This window comes from Pelmatolapia mariae, linkage group LG6 (assembly GCF_036321145.2).
Source record: "Pelmatolapia mariae isolate MD_Pm_ZW linkage group LG6, Pm_UMD_F_2, whole genome shotgun sequence".
Lineage (NCBI taxonomy): Eukaryota > Metazoa > Chordata > Actinopteri > Cichliformes > Cichlidae > Pelmatolapia > Pelmatolapia mariae.
The window spans coordinates 32,643,134-32,657,858 of NC_086232.1; the positions used below are offsets into that span (position 1 = coordinate 32,643,134).

The following is a 14,725-nucleotide window of genomic DNA, read 5'->3' on the forward strand; positions in this document are numbered from 1 at the left end:
CCTTTTACTTTGTTAGTCCAAACCACTACATTATGGAGATATATCCATGATATCATATATTACTCCCAATCATAAGCCACTACCAAAAAATTTAGAGCAGCTCTGAACTGTTGTAGATAATATCTAAAGATGTGTATGTACAACACACAAGTTACAAACAGCAGGATCAGACATTAAATCATTTTCTTTTTTAAACATGCCAGTTCAAATCTAAAACTGCACAATATATTAGAATAGTGAAGGGAATTTGTTTGGAAACGTGCCCTGTGCCTCCCTCCCACACTACACACTACTCGGGCGACTCTGTCACCTAAACTGAGCATGCCCAGAAGTGATAATGCAACTGATACAAATTATCTCATGCTGCGTGATACATATGAAAGAAAAACTCTAGTAAATCTCCCAAACTGAGGTCACATATAAAAAAGGCTATAGCCTGTATATAAAGGATGGTCGTAGCCACATTACATCACCCACTCCTACACATCTACACATCATGACCAATCTTACTGAGGGTCTGAGGGCTTGTTAATCACAGTGTAGGCCTTCACCAAATTAGACCCTATTTCATTGTTTATTTTATTCTAAAAGTAGTTTACAATATGAACACTATACTTTATTAAATAACAGACAGTAAAAGGGGAGAGGGGAGAGTTACTGAGATATTAAGTGAGAAGTCCACTTGCATCCTCTTCTATGCAAGTGGACTTCTTTCTGCAAGCACTCACCCACTGCTGGCTATGAGTCAGAATCCAGGTTTAAAATGGCTTTATTATTCAGACTCAGACTATACTTCTACTACTACTACTGGATTTGTGTGGTAGGGTTGTGATTACTACAGTTTTTTACATTGAGAAAGGCTAGGGCTGCAATAAAGCCTCGACCAGTATTGACTTGAATTGTAGGTACTTCATTTTTTATTTCAAAGGGATAGAGTGTTTGGAATAATAAAGCTATTTTAACTCTTTACCCCTTGAAAGCCTGCTAGGAGTAAGCCCTTCAAATCCTTTTCTGAACTAAGCAGTTTCTGTTGATTGGGTTTGCATCAGAAGTTAGTGAGGGTGGTCTCTGCCTTTGCTGCTACCTTTGGAAAAATCTGGAAACTATTTTAATGGCAGACTAAAGACAACATTTTTATTCTAAAAGGTCAAAACTCATTAAGGCCACAGGGCGGGTCATCAAATATCGTCTTTATAGGGAAAAGCATTTGGACAGTGTGATGCATAGTTATGGTTATTGACCAGTTTGAGGAAAACATTACAACAGTTCAAATAAAATTACTTGTCTTCACTCATGTGAATTACAGATCACCTCGCCCTTAGGTTGGGAACAACGACCTTAAAAATCCGCTGTAATAAGACTTCACGTGTGAAAATAACGACAAGGATTATTCATACCACAACAATAGCTTGTCACGGAAAAATTTCCTTATACACAAACCTTACAAAGTGCTGCTTTATATAGCCATGGAATCATGACTCAATGAATATGTTTACTCTCATCATGACTTCTGTCCTTCCAGAGTTCCTGGGTCTGTTGATCATTTTCACATTGTAAGCACATTTAATCAGTGCCATATTTTTCAGTTTGAACTATAAACACACATACGTATACATTCATATTAATTCACTCCTTGATTAAAGATAAAGGCACCAGAGTCCCCCCGACCCATGCTCACTCAACAAAGCGTCCTGTATGTCAGCACAGGTCTTCCTCTCCCATGAGGCCGTTCTACAATACTGAAACCTCTTGAAAATGCAGCATTAAGCTTATAAAACTACTCAGTTCATGGAAATGTTAAAGTAAAATGAGTGTGTATGGATTATGTCAAACTAAAGCTGAAGAATGATATGGACTGTGAAGCACAAACATGAAAAAAATGAGCATCGGGTTCTTAAAATACAGTTTTATTTGTGAATTTACACAGATTAGCAATACATCTAAAAGCAACTCCATTAGATAACCATTTATATAGGATTTTCACAGGTCACAAAGTAGCTTGGCTCATTCTGGCATGCCAAAGCAAAACTCGTTCTTTTTGTTTGTTTGCTTTTTTTGTTTGTTTTGAACAGAAAAAAAAAAAAAGAGGTGGAGACATTAGTAAAGCAAGGTGCAAACAGTCAAAAACAGATGAGAAAATAAAAAGGATGCGATGCAAATCCAGTTCATCTGGAAGCAATTTTGCTAAAAAAAAAAAAAAAAAAAAAGGGTTAATAAAAAAAAACACCACCTAATGCGTTCTGCAAACTAAAAGAAAAAAAAAGCGTACTGCGATACAAATGGAGGATGAAAAAAAGATTTCCTGGAGGAGCGATGTATCAAAGAAAACAAAAACAAAAAAAAACCCATCTGAGTGGTGAAAACATGGTGTGTTAGTATCAGGCTGTCCTTTTCCCCTGCTCCTGTCTACTACACACAGATAAGCACTTCCATTTCCAAACTCGCACCTCTCTTTCTCCATCTTTCAGCTGTGTGACCTCAGTTCTTCGCCCGGAGCCAAAAGCTATCGTTTAACACGGCTAAAGATGTGCCCCTAAACCCTCCCACACTCCCTCCAAATCCAATACTTCACATTGCTAGCTGGGATATTGGTACATCTGGCTAAACTGCAGGGGGGAGGATATGCGGCAACCCATCACACTTTGGCTTTGCTGAGTTCAACTGTGGGTCATCCGCCAGTTACAACAGGATCGTGTTTAGAAGAGAAATTACAAGAGGGTAGGCTTTAGAAGCTGAAATAATGACCGGGCTCGGAAAAGAATCATAAAAGAATAATATAAAAATGTCCTATGACCTCCTTATGATGTTCCAGTTCTTGGAGGAAATAAAACAGCAAATTAAGCAAGGAGGCGTAGCTACTGTGGGTGTAGCCACTGCAAAAAAAAATAAAATAAAATAAAATAAAATAATAAAGTTTTGGGGCGCCTGAGGGGTGTCGATGCAGTCACTGGGGTGATTTAACAGAGTTCTTGTTAGGGTCTATGACGCCTGAGCAGGCAGATAAGAATCACAACCCTTGTCTTATTAAAATAATGGAGAAAAAAAATTACAATATGGCTTAAAATACACACACGCACGCACAAACGCACCAAACAAAAAGACGTCACCGCTCTACTCTCCATGACCCACGATTCCCATCGCAGCTGGGGACTGCGTTTCTGCAGAAACGCTGCTTGAGCGCAGTAATATTTTCTCACGTGTGACACCAATGAAAGATTATTCTGTCCGTCTTCATTCAACTCACTTTCTGGGCCCTGACCACTCCCCGACACCATGCCTCGCTGTCTACTTGCACGACTTTTACCAAATTACTTCACGATCCTCCTCACTGGTGAAACCACTTGCAACTAAAATGTGTTATATACACCACAAAAAAGTGCTGCACCATGAAATAAAAAAAAATCTATAGCCAACATATCCAGTTTTCATATATCTGTGTTATATAGTAACTTTGTGTACTCTGAAGGTTAGAATATAATTTGAAAAAAAAAAAAAAAAAAAAAAAAAAAATCAGGCATCACTACAGAAGACAGCCAAATAAATTCAGTTGCTGCAAAAAATAACAGGAAAAAAAGAGAAATCATGCATAACATCTGTATTCTCTGTAAAAGCTTAGAAATGAGTACAAAACAGTCAACTAATACCAAACTTGTGTTCAGTAAAAATGAGATGACAAACTAGAAATAGAGATGCTTGCTTAAGATGAGATTGTTTTTTCCTCCCATTCTCCCATTAATTTGGCAAAAAACCAACAAACACTGAGATGAAAAGGACAAGATGAAAAAAAAATGCTACATAAATATTCTCTCTCAGATAACAGTTGTGATAGACTGTCAGCCTCACTGTCTCTACTCTTAAAACTCATCTGTAGTTCAACCACAACAAGCTGAAAAGAAGGTTTTTTTCAGAAGCCTGTGCCTACAGTAGCTTGAAGAGCGTGAGAGATCCTCTCTCACAGTAAATAAATCAACACAAACCCTGTGGCTGTTTTCTTTTTCCCTCTGAGACCAGTTTTCCACTGTGACTTGAAATTTTATGTGGTCTCTCTGTTCCGTATGCAGAGTCAGGTGACCGGGATGTAAAAAAGAAGGAAAAGAGAAAAAGAAGAAGGTAAAAGGGCTGGAAGGTCTTAGAAGGGGAGGAAAAAAGTGATTCTTTTGAACGTGTGCAGTTTTACAACACTCAGGCTGCATTCCAATTATTTGAATCAAGAAAAAAAACAACGTGGTTTCAAGTTCCATTTTTCAACCCGGGAATAATCACAGGAGTAGCCAAAAACTCAGGATCTAAACAGCCTTGAATGACACTTCCAAGGAGCCCTGTTAAAGTCCTGCACAGGAGGTCAGGTGTGCAGACACCCCACTACCCGCCCTAGCCACCCCACATCTGTTGCAGTTTTAATTTGTGGCCTCACTTGCCCGCCCCAAACCCCTAAGCTTTGTCTTTTTGCAGAAGGAGAAAACTTCTCTTTTTTATTACAAACAGATTTTTGTTAATTCGTTTCCTCTGCCTTTTGCACATAAAACCTTTTGTTAAAAAAACAAATAAAATTAAAAACATAAAAGGACATTTAAAACAAAATAAAAACAGACATTAAACAGAAAACGGGGGTTTGCTTGCCCCTCATTCTTCTATGCAGATGATCTCCCCGTCTGCCTCGCCCCCTGCTGCCTGCTCGCTCTCAGGCCTCCGTCTTCTCTTTCTTTTTGTTTTTCTTCAGGAAGGATGGGGTGCGGAACTTCTTCTTCTTCTTGGTGTTGGGCGACTTGGAGGGCGAGCTCTCGGGAGACAGGGCCTCTTCGATTTTCTCCCCGGAGCGCACGGTGATCTCCACGCTCTCAACGCTGGTGGTCAGCTGGCTCACGCGCTTTGACAGCTCCTCGTCCACGTCCCCGTGGTCGTTTTTACCGTTCATCAGTCCTGTGTGGTTCTCTGCGGGAAGGGAAATTAGCGAGACACAAGTTAGAGGTGAAAACATTGGGCACAACATCTGCAAGATGTGACAAATTCTCCCACGACAAAGAAGAGCTCCCTGGATTTAAGTGTTCTTTGGAAGGGATACATGTAGAGTAAATCTATGAGTTGCAAGGCATTCTCTTTTCAAATAAAATATTCTACGGCTTTTTACATCATGATCATGTTTAGCTTAAAAAAATTCAATGCATTTTGGCATACAAGCTATTATCTAATAGTTAAACAGAGTTCATTAAAACCCTGGATCTTTTCTAGTCGTTTTCCACCAATAGGAATCTTCAGCTTGTGGTAGGTCCACCAAGAGCGAACTCATAACTAGTGTGTCTATTGGTGGAGCATCACTGAGGTGCATGTTCATGTTATCATATTGGAGAAATGACTGATTAAATCAATATATTTTCTCAGACTGAATGTGTCTCATGTCTTATTGTGTCTCATCGTGTCCTCTTGTGCCAAACGCGAGGCTCTGCTGTCGGATATACTAATCACCAATTCCATTTAACTGTTGAGCTGAACGCACTCACACAGTGTCCCCGTGCTCTACATATTTCGTAATATCCCTGCGTAAAAACCCCAGTGACCTGATAGCCCAGAGAGTCTGTCCTCCTTTCAACCCAACAAAATGGGAGCTTTGAACAGCACACTACACACACTGCCTTAATCGGTGTTCACGTAACATGCCGGGAAGCGTCACATCTCCGTTCTCTGTGCTGCAAATGCAGGTTAAGCAATCTAGGGCGCTGGTTTCATATTACGCACCAAACGTGTCCTCTCAGGTTATTTTCATCATTGCATAAAAACCAGATGGTTGTACTAAAAGGCTTGCTGTACAACAATCGACCTGGTTTTAACACAACACACGGCTGACCTCATGGTGACTGTGTCAGAAAATATAGGTCCCCTGAGTGAACGCGCCGTTGTAGGTTAATTGTTATTGTGTGGTTTTGCGTGTTTGCGCTGGAAGGAAGTGGACAGGAAGCCAATCCCATAGTGCCATTATTTACAACTTGTAGAGAGACCTCTATGATCCTGCCATTTCTTGGCGGCACACCAAATGGCTTCAAATGTCAATCTCGCGTGTTAACAGACGAAATACATTCAAAGGGCAGCAACAGGCTAGAAACCCAGTGATGTGACACTTCCCATTACCAATCCCTCAGATCTGTGATGTTAACACCAAATGAACATTCAGTCTTGATAAGTCTTTATAATGATGCATGTAAGACTGCGACAAAACCTCAAGTTTTGATAAAAACACTGAATGTGCCAAGTAAGAAAATCAATACCGCCTTGTATCTATCATTAGGAAGTGATGCAGAGCATGACGGCAAAGCTCTCAAATTATTGGCTGATCCATGTTCCTACTCTCATCTATGGCCACAAGCCGTAGGTAGTGACTAAAAGAAGATTTAACTGGTGGCAAAATGAGCCTTCTCTGAATGGGCTCTCTATTAGAGATGGGGGTGAGCAGCTCAGAGGAGAGATGCTGCTCCTCTACATCAAAAGAAGAGGCGACTCAGGCATCTGATCAGGATGCCTTCTAGGCAAGGTGTTTCAGGCATGTTCAACAGGGAGGAGACCTCTGGGCAGACCCAGGACATGGTAGACAGCTTACCCCCCCAAGACTGTCTGGTGAGAGGAGGGTCTGGGCATCACTACTTAGATCGTAGCAGACCCAGATAACTGGCAGAAAATGGAAGTATGAGCTTTCATCAGGAGGGAGTTAGTTTATCTTAGCAATAAAATGAGAGAAAAGTTCTGGGCTGATATAACCAAAAAGCTGTGGTCATGAAATAATTTCACTATGCATCAACCTACTGATTTTTGCTTTAGTTGGTGTAAAAATGTTTACATTTTAGGTACATAATGTTGGTTTTCACATTTCGTTTTCAGACCAACCTTTTTTGTTTTTACCTCCTTGCCTTCTCTGCTTCTGCACACAGGTTGGACGCAAACATTGCCTATTTGTAGTATTTATGCCAAAATTGATGGCATTTCTTGAAGCAGCTACTCTCTGGCAACCAATTGGGAAATCACAGAAATCCCTGAATGCTTTATAAGTTTACAAGACTTCAAGTCTTTAAAAATTGCTTCTCCCATTGCTCTAAAAAACAAACAAACAAACCTCTGGACCCTCAATGGCAAAATAATAAGTGTATAAAATATGAATTCATACCTTTGAGGCAACGCTACGTTTTCATAACCCAATATAAATTTGTATTGTCCAAAAAAGCCAGAGAGGTATTAAATATAGTGAAACTGTTGCAGTTTCATTGAAGTAGATGACCACGTTTTAACATGAAAGAGTAGTTAGTACAGCATTAACTAGTTCAGGCAGTGTATAATAAGCATTTAGTCTATTTCAGTTAAATTTACACTCTCATGCTCGTCCACAAACACACGCCTGACATTAAAGTCAAAAAGCAAGACTGAAGATTATTCTAAAAAACAATTCAGTCTGTGAGTGATACCTTCTTTAGCTGAAGTGCTTTGCGGGGACTGGGTGACAGACAGAGACTGAGAGAGAGTGGAGCCATCGTCAGAGGTTAGCTCGTGCTCGCCATCTGCAGGGAGGGTGGGGAGGGGGCCAGGTGGGGGGGTTGTGAGGGTTGGATGAGAGGATTGTGGCAGGGTGTAGGGGGTGGAAGTAGAGGGAAGACAGCAGGGGTGAGTGGGATGAGAGGTTGGAGGGATTTGGGATGAAGGGTCCGGAGGGAGTGAGGGAGTGGGATGGGGAGGTTGACAGATTAGTGGTAACACACACATGTTAGAATCAGGCCATGCACAGCTGTTTATCAACAACATTTACAAAATCCTTGTCTGCTGATCACCCAGCTATCAAAGTGCCATCAATCCACCCCGCCCCCGGGTGTGGGTGGCTGAGCACACACTGTAACATTTTGCTAAACCTTAACACAGACAACGCTCTTGATGGTGACTTGTGGTCCACTGCTAGCTAGACCACTAAAGTTTAACATTTCTTTAGGAGATGTATAATTTACATAGACTGAAGTATTTGTATTGTGAGACATTTAAATACAGAAAAATGAAGTTTAGGGCAAGAAAGAAAATAAATCTCAGTCACTCTTAGATAGAATAAGGAGATTATAAGAAAAGTTTATATTGTTATGTAAAATGGATAAAGAAACAAGCATAATGGGTCCCCTTTGAACTATAGATTCTTAAACAATTCTATCCAACCATAAGGAGCACATAGTGTGCCACGCAGCTTAGCTACAGTAGCTTAATTTCATTTTAAACACCGATTAGTCTGAATGAAAGACGTTCCCAGATCACTTTAACACATTCATTAGCACGTTCGGGCTTACACATTGAGCTGGCAGTCGTCACAATCATTCACAACTCCTACAAGCACAGCGTATAGGACGTGTTTGCATAACAGCCTGATCTGTGCAGTGATAGTACTTGGTGTTCTGTATATACACAGATAAAAATGCGTGCGAGCCTCAGATGAGATGATCTCAGTGTGTGTAGTCATTTGCATGAGCTTTGTCACCTCATGTGAAACATATAGCACATAATATGCATCTGTACATATGTTCATACATATCTATGTCACATATAGCTCAATTTGATCAGTTCTCTTATATAATGCGCATTATAATCAATCTGTTTTTTAAAACGATCAATATATACAATATGCATGTCACAACTAATCGCAGGCTAAGCCTATAAACGTGTGTGTATTTGTGTGTATGTGTGTCCCCGGGCCGAGCATGTATCAGGCCTTTCCAGACGGTCTCCAGCTTGTCTCCAGATTGGTCACCGGGGATTCATGGGGCTATGGGGGCAAAAGTGTCATAGCAACGGGCTCTGATCATGTGGCGGGTGTGAAGACCTGCTGTCTGTTCGGTCTGCCATCTTAGTCACACTGGCCCCTTATACACATACAGGCGCACCATGTTTCATATGCACAGAAGAACATTTGCAGCCATCCACACACATGCCCTTACCCAAATATACACAACACACAAATACACATTCAATGTGCTCCAGTGTGACAGAAGGCCCCCCAGATATTGATTCGCTATTGATTTTTCCACTGCCTCTCTGAAAGATAATAGGACAGCAGGCTAATATGATTAGCATTGACTAGCAGTGTGTGTGTGTGTGTGTGTGTGTGTGTGTGTGTGTGTGTGTGTGTTGACAAGGTTAACACAGATGAAAGCAGCCATGGACCTTGCATATAGATATAGACGTATAGGTATATAGATGTGCGTCTGTGCACGCGTTGCCCTCTGTACTGTGCAGGCTGTGGGAGACGGTGCTACAGACCGAGATCATTTAAATCTTTTGTTACCACCAGACTGCTGAGAGGGCACAAAGAATATTTGAGCCGTTTACTAATCAGTCTCCAAGGGGACGGCTTTATAATTGCAGAACCAATTTTAAGAAATCCTGATTAGTTTTAAGCTCAAGTTGAAATCTGCTCCAGCTGTTTTTTTTAAGGACTTGTGAATATCTGGCTGTTAGTGTCTTATTTTTTCCACAGTTTAAAGCCTTTTAAAACATGGAAAAAAAACCCTTTAATGACTCAAACACCAATAGTAGTTTTAGATGCTGATGAGCTTTTAATCCAGGGGCAACACAAACCGATTTCACTCAGCTCTCAAGAGATACAAGTGGAACCGGATAAATTCATATTCAAGATTTCTTGAGGTCTTAGTTTTTCCTTCAGGATTATTAAAGATGATTGTGATGATTAACAGAACAGCATTTTTTTTTAAGATTTACTTTAAATAAATGTATCAAAACCATGATATAAGTGATAAATTAAAAGAAAAGGAGCATCAGTTTCCTGCACCGGAGTAAACAGACGCCAGCACCCAGCTAAGCAGATGACAATTCCTCTTGCTGGCTCAAACTAATCTCCCAATGTGTGCGCCCAAATTGTGGCATGCATATTGATTATTGATCCAATTTGTTTCAAGCCCCGGCTCAATATTTTGTTGTTTAATGAACCTTCACCGATTGGTAAGGTCGTCTGCTGCTGGCAGCAGGAAAGAAAACTCTGGGTTCGAGTTCATCTCGCCATGTGTGCGTGAGCTTTGATGGTTGTTAACAGAAGTGTATTCGTGAGCGTATGTGCCGTACCGCTGAGGCCCAGTTGCCTTCTCTCCACGTTCTTGCGATACTCTTCCAGCTCCTTCTCTGACAACTCACTGAAAGGGTTGGGAGGCAGGGGAGCCATCTGCTCTTCCTCTGTGGGCACGTATGGCTGGGGAGGAGACAGGCAGAGGGGTGAGGATGGGAAACACGTACACAGAGAGAAATAATCAGGAGGCACTAGCACACACTCTGAAATTTAAAAAACAAACCATGTACTAACACACAAGCACACACCAAAGGTACACATACCAAAAAAAACCCATGCACGCGCACACACAGAGAGAAAACAACACCATCTCTTTAGTCACGACTGCACTCACCGACTTAAAAGAAAAATAAGTTTTTTTAAAAACGGCACAAACACCCACTGTGTCTGAGGATGACAATCATTCATTAGAGGATGACTAAGGCAGCTCTTGTAAAGATAAAACCACATCACAGAGTTCACATCTAATCAACTCCACACAAGACGTGTTTATAAGACACTATCAGAGAAAAATAACGCAAAAACTCACATTCGTGCACACACACAATGCACTTGAGCTTAAATCTCTGCTAAGATTTCTGCCTAAAAATGTCAGAAAGAGACTCATGCTCCAACAAATCATCACACTTCAACAACTCTCACAAATAAGTGCAGTTTTGTTTAAAGCAAACAGGTAATACATTGAAAACAGTTGTCAATTTTAAAGCAAAACTCTACTACAACACATGCAGTGGTTTTTGTTCAGAACGAGTGATGAAGTGTTAAAATCATAAAACGAACAAAAAAAATGGAAAACTAAAAACAACCACAGACAAGAAAACATACGTTGGTATTTACCAGAACGTTTATCTGCACCAGATCCTTCAAGACAAAACATTAAACCACGAAACCATCAGCACCACAACTTCTAGTTGAGACATTTTTACTTCACTTGTTCCATTAATTTATACATTCAGTTCTATCCTTGCTAGTAAAGTGTAACTGTCAAGAGCTTCATTTCATCTGTTATAAATGTGTTTACTTGTCTCCACCTAGTGTTCAAGAGATGTCATTAAAGTGGCTTAAACTGGCAGTCTGAACAATTTTGGATAAAGTTTTTTTTTTTTTTTTAATTGTTTTGGAGAGTCCTCCTCCTTTAATGTTCTCACTAAGTCATTAAGATTAGGAGACTCCGGTAATATCCAGAAAAGCTCTATCATATCACAAAAAAGCAAATCACTAATCAGCCAGAACAACTGAGAACACCTTTAAGTTTCTCCTTAAAGTAAAGATAAAGATGTCCTGCAAAGCTCAACTGTTTTTATATCATTATCAACACCAGCTATTCTGGATTTTCTTCAAATATCTGTAATGACTTTCTGTTAATTGAAGAATATCCTGCAAGAACTGTTTTTCATGAACCCTGGTGTGCCCTTTAAGAGGAATTAAAAGTATTTATTGTTAAATCACAGCATCTAACTGCTTAAACTTTATGCATTTTGTGAAAACATGTCTTGTTAAAACAGATAAATGTTACACATCTACAGTTTACCATCAGATACTTTCTTCTTTGAAGATCTGCTCTCTAAAAACGAGGGTTTCCACAGAACACAAGAGGTTTAGAGGCGAGAAAGAGGAAATTCTCACCTTTCGCGGTTCATCGACAGGGATGCCTGCAAGGTGCTGAGACCGCGGCCCTGATGACATCACATCAAGCCGGTTCTGCTCTCTGATCTGTAACAGGATGAAACACACGGTGACTTACTCTAATAACCCAAACAAGTGAACACAAACAGGAATCAGGATAACATGCCTGATACAGTCAGATGTTTCAGTGCCTAGATTTGTACTGATTTTGTAAGATGCTCTTAGTAAAACTAGTGCAGTGACAGTTCAAATGTAGCCGTCTTCTCAAGCACTGAAACTACGAATTATACAGTAGTATGATTACACGGGGACCAGACTATACACATAAAAGTATGGTAGAAAGAGACACTCTTGACAACAACTGTACAGTAGACGACTCTTTAAAATTATTTTTATAACTAATCTACTTTGATATTATAAATGTTAAATTTAGGGGAGTGGCTGCTGTAAATCCTGTTAATCTGAATGATTGATTTGGGCTGTTTTCTGTTTTCTTGTTCGGAGACTTTTAGATAATCTTTAATGAAACATTTTTACCTTTATAGTAAAATTAATACTATTACTATTTAGCATGGCTCTAACCAAGCATTAGTTAGCAATCCCCTGGTGTAGATGTGCTCACATTTGCCTTTCAGAATAGTAAAAAAAAATAAAAAGGCTTAAACTGATACTCCAAAATAGCATCATGGCTGTTATGCCCTCCTGAACCCACCACAAAATAGTAAAGTGTATCCTACAATTTCTGTCACTCCATGTTTAGATTTTGGTCACGTTGATAGCATCAAGCGTCTGCTAAAAATGGTAGTTTTACTTACTTTGTTCCTCTTCGCCAGCACTTCAGTGGGATCTGTGTTGAGAGGGACAAACTGATTGGGATCCTCGATACGAATTGGGGTTCCTGGGTCATCTGCCTTCATCCACTGTTAACAGAAGACCGGTGAAAACTTTGTTTCAAAAAATATAATAATAATATTAATAATAATAATAATGATGATGATGATGCAGCTGAACCCCTGTAGTTCACAATTTAGCCACTAGATGGTGATCTAGTACTATTTGTTCTTAACACTGGGACGCAAGTCCAGCCAAAACACAGCAGTCCACAGTAACTGTGGGTATGTACACACTAACTTTCCCAGCCACACTGCTCACCGTGGTTGTCCGGCTGTTGTAGCGCTCCTCTCCACCTTCTACGCTGACCTTGGTGTAGCTGTTGGGTGAATTGAGCCAGCGTGTTTTCTCCCTCTGCTGCCGCTGCTGGAGAAACTTGAAGGGCAGCCGTGTTGCACCACTATCCGCGTCCTCCTCGAACATGAACGCTGTAACCGTGGCGGGGATCTCGACGTCGCTCTTGTGCCTCGGCTTCTCCCGGATGATGGGGTGCCGGTATGCATAGCCTGTCCTGTAGCCCTAAAAGGCATCGCAGAGGATCACATGTAGGGTTTGCTTTCTTTTATCTGGTTTGTGCTGATCCATACATTTATATAGGCCTTGTCATATGTAACAGTAGTCTCCCCACATCATCCATGACTACTGCTCCAGAATAAGTTTTTGTATCATGACATTGATTTCACAGCTGACCTTTCAGCTGACATTATAAATTAATAAACATTCAGTCGGTTTCGGTTTTAGTACATGAACAACAGAAATGAGCATTGATTCCTGTAATGCTGGTTGGCCTGCCAGTTTCATAGTTAGTCACATGGAAAAGAAAGACTGTGCTTTGACTGCAGGGTTTCTGGCAACACAGAGGACAGCGTTAGATAGTCATTTCCTGTCTGACCCCTTTTTTCTCTCACCCTTTTCCCTCCATCCCCTTCCTTTCCTCTCTCTCTCTCCACTTTATACCCAACCATCATTTTCTCTCACATTCCCATCGCACGTCCCTCAGTGCACTCTTTTAGTCCAGCTGGTTTTCAGACAGTTTTCCACACCAGGCTTGACAGCGAGGTTCCGTTCTTTTGTCTTTCACCCTTTTCTTTTCATCTCAGCCCCCACATCTCAGTCGATACCGACATTTCAACCTAACTGAGCTGGCGTGATCTCCTCCTGCAAAATTCTGCTTTATATTCAGACATTTCTAAATATTCACAGCTGGCAGCTTGCCGAGACACAGTATAACTACTCGATTTTTCTCCCACTCTCTCCCTCTTTGTTACAAATGTGCCTTGGTCCTGTCCTGAATCCAAGAATTTATCTGACACAAATGCCGTTTATGAAGTGTGTAAAGGGGGAGAGTAGGAAAGGAAGGGAGACAAAGATGAACTATTCAAAGTTGCAACAGGCTGGGAGGCAGTGATTCACTGAGAAAGCAGAGGGGGAAAAGAGGAGAGAAAGGTGGGAGGGAAGCATGGAGAAAGGTGAAAAGTGTCGGGTGAAGCAGGCGAGCGAAGCACACACGGATAGAGATGCAAGGAGGACAAAAGGCATGAGAATCTGAGACAAGGAGGAACATTCAGCAAATCTCCAGGGACTGAACCACTTTAGATTTTTAAAGTTATCACTGTATTAACAAAACGCTCCTCCATTTACTTTAAGTTTCATTTGCTGTTCTTTCCAAAGATCAGCTTTGGAATCAGTACTGCTTCTTTGCATTGCACGTTAAAAGTTTAGTTTACTGTAGGTGGCGCCCTTTTCCAGTTTTGTTCACCCACACTAGCCACCACTGCTAGTAGCTGAATAGTTCTCCATCATTAGTGAAACAGAAATAAGACTGAAACAAACAGAAAGGTGAACTAAAACGAACCTCAGACCAAATGTGCGCCATACTGGTTAAACACCAGATGTAACACTTTTATGAAATCCATATAGGCCGGTTATTATTGTTTTATAAATCAATAACTGAGTGCTTCCATACTGGATACCCTTGGATACCAGGGATTTGTGTCTACTCCTGGTTTTGAAGCAGGGATCTTACTCATGTTAAGTGAAACCAAGATAGGTTACACTCCTGATTTCACAAAGCCACAACAAGTAAAGATTAAAATTATTTATTTTATGATTATTATG

At 40.6% G+C, this 14,725-nt stretch overlaps 1 protein-coding gene across 8 annotated transcripts in view; it reads right to left on the minus strand.

Annotated features, from left to right (window-relative positions):
* Positions 1-1,891: 1,891 nt before the first annotated feature.
* The window catches only part of add3a (adducin 3 (gamma) a), a 103,420-nt gene continuing 90,586 nt past the window's right edge, over positions 1,892-14,725 (minus strand). For 4 of the 8 annotated variants that reach the window (XM_063476614.1, XM_063476615.1, XM_063476613.1 and 1 more), the window contains exons 10-16: positions 12,869-13,126; positions 12,532-12,636; positions 11,717-11,803; positions 10,916-10,951; positions 10,090-10,213; positions 7,446-7,538; positions 1,892-4,932 (exon numbers count right to left, since the gene is read on the minus strand). In XM_063476614.1, coding sequence (XP_063332684.1) covers positions 4,682-4,932; positions 7,446-7,538; positions 10,090-10,213; positions 10,916-10,951; positions 11,717-11,803; positions 12,532-12,636; positions 12,869-13,126 — 954 coding nt within the window. In that variant the 3' untranslated portion in view covers positions 1,892-4,681. The remainder of the gene's footprint in view (positions 4,933-7,445; positions 7,539-10,089; positions 10,214-10,915; positions 10,952-11,716; positions 11,804-12,531; positions 12,637-12,868; positions 13,127-14,725) is intronic. The other 4 variants (XM_063476616.1, XM_063476617.1, XM_063476618.1 and 1 more) reach the window with 4 other exon arrangements.